Raw genomic sequence first — 6630 nt, forward strand, 5'->3', positions numbered from 1 at the left:
CCTTGCATCCCTGCTGATCCAAGTGGTCTTGAGCCATGTGGCACAAGCAAATTCTGAGTCTTTGGCTAAGACAGGGTTGGACTCCTCAGTGTCCTGGGCAGCTGGTCTAGGACTTGTCTGTGCTCCATCACTGGCAGCCTTGTGCTGCACAATTGCCTTTTGTGTTGGAGCCCCATCCTGTCAAATACCCTTGCCTGGAGGGTGATGTTTTTGGGAAGAAGGCAGAACTCTCGGGTGACTTCCAAGAGATTGAAGTGTTTCAAAGCTCCTGGCTATTCACTGTCAAACCCCAGGTAGCCTGGTTGCTTTCTGCCCTGGAAACCTGTGTCTCCAGCTGGGGAGAAGCACCTGGATTTTGAGGTTGTGTGTTCTTAACTCCCGGTGTGTTCCAGGTGGGATCCTGTGCTTCCTCCCTGGCTGGCAGGAGATCAAAGGGGTGCAGCAGCGGCTGCTGGAGATGCTGGGCTCGCAGAACAGCCGCTACCTCGTCTTGCCAGGTGAGAGGGCAGGGCCAGCCCCTTCTTCCCAGGATTCGGGAGAATCTGGGACAATTGGCTCAATGTGCTCCTTCAGCTTTGCTCTGGTACAGTGCTGGTAAGCTTTGATGTCCCAGCTGTGTAATGGTGTGTGGTAAGTGTGAGTAACTCCTAGCAGAGGCTGAGTAACTCCTGTGTGTGATCAAAGAGTGGCTTCCCATTTGCCTCCAGCAATTCGGAATTAGGCAAGGGGAAAGCAGCTCAGTTCTGCAGTGTTGTGGCTGCATGCTGAGCCTGCACAGAAAAGATCTCAGGACCTGTTTTGTGGGATGCAGGTGAACTCCAGAGCTCAGCTTTGATCAGTGAATTTAACATTCCTTGCCCCAGGAGGAAATTTATAACAAAAGCCCGTTTTGCTCTGCAAAGCTCTTTAGGGTTTTGGCATTTTTTGTTTGTTTTTTAGCAGCTCTGCCTATTTAATGTCAAACCAGGCCAGGGAGGAGCAGAGCTTTGAGCAGCTGGGCTGTTAATAAGTGCAGGTGTTGTTTGGTGGAAGGTGCCTGTTCTCCTCTGCCGCTGCTGGGGATTCCTGCGCGTCGCTGAGCTGTGACAGGGCAAAGCTGGGACACAGGACAGCCACGGGCCCTTGCTGAGACCCACTTCAGACAGTGGACCCAGGTGGTAGTGAGGATTCCCCATTCCCCTGCCCCAGGGGACTCTTGAGGAGGGGCAGCTTCAGAACTGGATTGTGGGAGGGAGTGGGATTTCTGCCAGGGATATTCCTGGGGTGCTCTGGGACATGAGGTGAGCAGAGCTCCTGCTGCTACTGAGCCACAGGTTGAAGCAACTGAAATGAGGCCTTCCCAAATGACTTGTGGAAGATTCTTCCTGGGGTCTGGCTGGCAGGAAGCTGCTGGCTGTGACTATTGGTAGCTGGTGTCCCCATTTCTGCCCCCATCTCTGGAAGCAGGAGGTGATGGTACAAGAGAACCTCAGCCGGGCGGGACTGACTCTGCTTTGATTTCCCAGTGCACTCCAACATCCCCATGATGGACCAGCAGAACATCTTCCAGAGGCCTCCACCAGGCGTCAGGAAGATTGTCCTGGCCACCAACATCGCGGAGACCTCCATCACCATCAACGACATCGTGCACGTGGTGGACAGTGGCACGCACAAGGAGGAGCGCTACGACCTCAAGACCAAGGTACTGCTGCCCTGCTGCCTCTGACTCATTTGGGGCACTGGAGAGGGCTGTGGTCAGAGGAGTGTTGGAGGTGCCATTAAGAGGATGATGGAGCTGCTTCCTATTTGGCCCCTGGGACACAGGCGTTGTGTCCCTGTTTGGGGACAGTGTTTGGCTCCTCATCAGTGTTTGCTGTGTCCAAGCTCTGAGCCAGGCTCCCCATCAAATTCTGAGTTTTTTCAAACAAATTTAAGGCAAATCCTACTCCCTTTCCAGCTCTCTGTTTCACCATAGAACATCTGTAGCTTTTCTGTTTGCTTTCAGCCTTTTTCTATGATTTCATCAAAAATCTCTTGCTGGCCCTTGCAGGGCAGCCCTGACCTGTTAGATTCTGCTCAATTCCAGCTCTCCTGGCCCAATCCCACAGCCTGTTCCTCAGCTTTCCGAGGATGATCTGCTGCCCCAGAGCCTGTTCCTGGCAGTGCTGGGCCCTGGGAAGGCTCTTGTTCGTACACCTTTGTAGCAAGGTGAAGGCAACTGTGCTGCTGTTGCTGTTGGGAGAAGGAATTCTGGGAGCATCCCGCTGCCCCTGTTCTAGAACATCATCTCCCAGGGCCAGGTGGCCATTCACACCTTGGAGCAGTTCTGGTTAAAACCCAACCCTTTGATATTTTCTCGGTTTTATCTCAGTTCAGACTGCAGACCCCGAGGCAGGGCTGGGATGGGGAGCCCTGGGATGGGGCCTGGGACAGGTGTCCAGCAGGTGGCATCTGGGTCCCATCCATGCAGCCCCGGCGCTGCTGCCGGACAGAGAGCGACAGAGAGCGGCACTGCAAGAGGCAGGAGAGAGGGAAAGGCACCTCTGGCCCTGTGGGACCAATCATCAGTCCTGAGGAGTCTGAGTTCTCTTGGCTGGGTGGAAAGATGGCAAAGGGAGGGACTTTGGATAAGGGCCTGGAGTGACAGGACAAGGGGGAATTCTCAGTGCTAGAGGGCAGGGTTAGATGGGATATTGGGAAGGAATTCTTGGCTGTGAGGATGGTGAGGGGCTGAAATGGATTTTCCAGAGAAGCTGTGGCTCCCCCTGGATCCCTGGCAGTGCCCAAGGCCAGGTTGGACACTGGGGCTGGGAGCAGCCTGGGACAGTGGGAGGTGTCCCTGCCCATGGCAGGGGTGGCACTGGATGGGCTTTAAGGTCTCTTCCAGCCCAAGTCAATCCGGGGTTCCATGGTGTGAACAGAGCAGAGCTGTGGGAGCGCTCACCCTGCTCCTGTCCCCGCAGGTGTCCTGCCTGGAGACCGTGTGGGTGTCCAAGTCCAACGTGGTGCAGCGGCGCGGGCGCGCCGGGCGCTGCCAGTCGGGCTTCGCCTACCACCTGTTCCCGCGCAGCCGCCTGGACAAGATGCCCACGTACCAGGTGCCCGAGATCCTGCGCACGCCCCTGGAGAACCTGGTGGTGCAGGCCAAGATCCACATGCCAGAGAAAACGGTGAGCACAGCTGCCTGCAGGGAACGAGCAGGGTTCATGGAGCCCCAGGGACAGGAGCTGGAAGAACCCAGAGTGCTGCTGCTTGAGTTCTTGCTTTGCTGAGCACGGTGCTGCCCAGGGAGGTTCAGACCAGGAACTCTGTAGATCTCTGAGATTACAGAGTGTGTCTGGAAGACTGAAGGAATGGAGAGGGCTGAGTTCATGTCCTTGGAGGCAAACAAAGAGGGAATTATGTTGCAGTCTGGGTTCCTGAGGGCTCTCCCACATACCTGTATGGGAAACAGGCTTTTTCCCTTCCCTGCTGTGTTGCAGGCAGTTGAGTTTCTCTCCAAGGCTCTGGACAGTCCTGACATCAAAGCTGTGGATGAAGCCGTGATCTTGCTGCAGGAGATCGGTGAGTTAACTCTCAATGGAAACACATCTGCTGTCTAAACGTGGGAAGTGCGAGTTGGCCCAGGCTGCTGTGGAGCAGACTGGGCAGGATTGTCCCTGGATGGGGATGGCAGTTGATAGTGACTTTCCCAAACCCCATGCCCTGTGCTGTTTTATTTCCCACACTGCTTTGCTTAAGAATTGGGGGTAACTTCCCAAGGTTAAAAAAAAAAAAAAAAGGGGTGGGGAGGTGATGGAAGGGAAGTGGTGATCTGGAGCTGAGGACCGGGCCTTGTTGATGGTCCTGTGGCTGTGACAGCTGTTTCTTTGTCCTAAGCTCAGTTAGACCTGGGGGGTTCTGGGTGCTCATTGCAGGCCCCTGTCCTTGTGCCTCTTCAGGAGGTCATCCCAAATCTTCCCAGCCCTGGCAGTTCCCAAATGCCCTGTTTTGGCTGCCCTGGGAGCTGATGGATGTGCCACGTGGGTGGCTCTCCTGCAGGAGTGCTGGACCAGCGGGAAGCCCTGACCACTCTGGGCAAACGCCTGGCCCAGATCTCCACGGACCCTCGGCTGGCCAAGGCCATTGTCCTGGCCTCCATCTACCGCTGCCTCCACCCCCTGCTGGTCATCGTGTCGTGCCTGACGCGGGACCCCTTCAGCAGCAGCCTGCAGAACCGCGCCGAGGTGGACAAGGTGAGGAGCCCCCCTGGCACAGGAGGGAGCGAGGGGCGGGGCTGCCCGTGGCTCACCTGTGTCCCTGTCCCAGGCCAAGGCCGTGCTGAGCCGGGAGAGCGGCAGTGACCACCTGGCCTTCGTGCGGGCGGTGGCGGGCTGGGAGGAGGTGCTGCGGCGCAGGGACAGCCGTGCCAGGGACAACTACCTGCAGGACTACTACCTGTATGGGCCCAGCCTGCGCTTCATCAACGGTGAGTTCGGGGCCATCCTGCCCCTCCCCTGGCCCCACACAGCTGCTGCACAGGGAGGGACACGGGGCACAAGTGGGCTGTGCTGGGCCAGCGACCGTGGCACCGGGCAGGGTCTGGCTTTGGCCCAGGACAGGTCTCCTGTCCCAGCCTGGGCTGGTGCTGCCCTGCCGGGGTGACTCATTCCATGGGGGAAAGGAGAGGGTGAATCTCATCCTTGGGCCTGTCTCCTCCCTCCAGGCCTTGTCAAGCAGTTTTCTGAGAACCTCTACGAAGCCTTCCTGGTGTCGTCCCCATCCGACTGTACCATGCCCTCGTCTGTGTGTAACCAGTACAGCGAGGAGGAGGAACTGGTCAAGGGCGTCCTCATGGCTGGGCTCTACCCCAACCTCATCCAGGTACTGGCGCTGCCATCGCTCTCTGGGGATTGCTGTCACTGGAGTGCTGAGGTGCAGAGATGCTTCTGCTCTCCTGGGAGTGAGTGTCCAAGCCAGGCTTCTGCCCTGTGCTCTGTCCCTGATCCCCACTCGTGAGGAGTGGCCACCCCGGCTTGTGTTGGGTCCATGCTCAGGTTCTTGTCACTTGGTCTGGGAGCCACTGAGTGGCATTTTCTTCCTGTTTGCTGCCTGAGGTGGCATCTTCCTCCTCCTGTTGTCTGTCCCTTGCCTGGCACTGGGTGACTGCCAGGTGTGGTCACCCCAGAACGCGCTCCGCTAAGCCATGGAGCTCCTGGGAGTGGAGGGATATCATCCCCCTCCCCCTGTCAGAGGGGTGGCTGTGGCTGCCGGGGCTGGTGCAGGCTGTGACAGTCCCCTCCCGTGGCAGGTGAGACAAGGCAAGGTGACGCGCCAGGGGAAGTTCAAGCCCAACAGTTACGCGTACCGGACCAAGGCCGGCACCGTGCTGCTGCACAAGTCCACCATCAACAGGTGAGTGAGCGGGGAGGGGGTCCCACGGGGCAGCGGCTGTGCCGGCCCGGCCGGGCTGACGGAGCTGCCCCTGCAGGGAGGCGTCCAAGCTCTACAGCCGCTGGCTCACCTACTTCATGGCCGTCAAGTCCAACGGCGGCGTTTTCGTGCGGGACTCGTCCCAGGTGCACCCGCTGGCCGTGCTGCTCATGACCGACACTGACATCCACGTGCGAGGTGAGTGCTCCGGGGGCGCCCAGCCTGCTCTCCCTGCTCCCCCTGCTCCCTGGCCCCAGTTCCTGCTTCCCAAGGCTCTCGGGCTGGGCACGCATTGCCGTGGTGGGGCTGTGCAGGTGAGGGTTTGTGAGCTCTTCCTGGCTGCTGCTCTGCAGGGAGACAAAGCCAGCCCCCGCAGGCTGAGCCTTGGGGCTTTGCCTGGAGCATCCTGGGGAAGGGAGCTGAGCTGGTAGGATCCCACTTGTCCCTGGGGATGTGTCCCTTCAGCCCCTGGGGTTTTGGCAGTGCTGCAGTCGGTCTCTAGGCCGCGAGCTCAGTAGGGCTGTGCTGTCAGTCACCTCCTGTGGGAAACAGGGAGGATCCCAGTGCGTGCTCAGAGCTGCCTGGCTTTGTGGGAGCTGTCAGCCCAGTCGAGTCCCCGGACCTGGCTGAAACGAGTGTGGGGAGGAGCTGCCCCAGGGGCAGCGGAGGAGCCCGAGCAGCCCCGCTCACGCGCTCTCCCTCCCCCCAAGATGACGGCTGGCGAGCGACGGTGTCCCTGACGGACAGCGACCTGCTGGTGCTGGAGGGGGACTCCTACACCATCCGCCTGCTGCGCGACTTCCGCGTGTCCCTCTCCAAGATGGTGGAGACGTGCCTGTGCTACGAGATGGCCGCGATCCCCGGGGACCTGCACCACCAGCACAGCCAACTGCTCGACATCCTGGTGGATCTGCTCAAGGGCCCTCCCGGCAGCTTCGGCTCGTAGGCAGAGCTGCAGCCTCGTGTGGGGACTTGTAATTTGTATAAAGATGTTCACAAATGTTTATTTAAATAAAGTTCTATTTATCCCTTGTGAAGTCATCTCTCTCCATCCTAGAAGATTAATGTTGTCTGAATCTCCTGCTGTCGGCTCCGTGCATGGTCACCGCGTGGGAAGAGCAGCGCAGTCCCGCCGGGAATGGACTGGGAGTGCCGACGGACCCCGGCGCGAGCTCCGTGGATGCCCACCCGCCTCCTCCGCTCGTCCCAGCGCCGGTCCCTGACCGGGAACAAGGACAC

General features: G+C 58.9%; 1 protein-coding gene across 1 annotated transcript in view; it reads left to right on the plus strand.

The window, feature by feature from the left end:
• DHX30 (DEAH-box helicase 30) overlaps nt 1–6428 on the plus strand; it is a 27550-nt gene extending 21122 nt beyond the window's left edge. Inside the window, exons 10-19 of the mRNA XM_008636315.2 lie at nt 393–497; nt 1506–1681; nt 2943–3149; nt 3462–3543; nt 4021–4214; nt 4288–4447; nt 4685–4842; nt 5270–5373; nt 5450–5589; nt 6102–6428. Coding sequence (XP_008634537.2) covers nt 393–497; nt 1506–1681; nt 2943–3149; nt 3462–3543; nt 4021–4214; nt 4288–4447; nt 4685–4842; nt 5270–5373; nt 5450–5589; nt 6102–6337 — 1562 coding nt within the window. The 3' untranslated portion in view covers nt 6338–6428. The remainder of the gene's footprint in view (nt 1–392; nt 498–1505; nt 1682–2942; nt 3150–3461; nt 3544–4020; nt 4215–4287; nt 4448–4684; nt 4843–5269; nt 5374–5449; nt 5590–6101) is intronic.
• The last annotated feature ends 202 nt before the right edge of the window (nt 6429–6630 follow it).

Source organism: Corvus brachyrhynchos, unplaced genomic scaffold (assembly GCF_000691975.1).
Source record: "Corvus brachyrhynchos isolate BGI_N302 unplaced genomic scaffold, ASM69197v1 scaffold426, whole genome shotgun sequence".
Classification (NCBI taxonomy): domain Eukaryota; kingdom Metazoa; phylum Chordata; class Aves; order Passeriformes; family Corvidae; genus Corvus; species Corvus brachyrhynchos.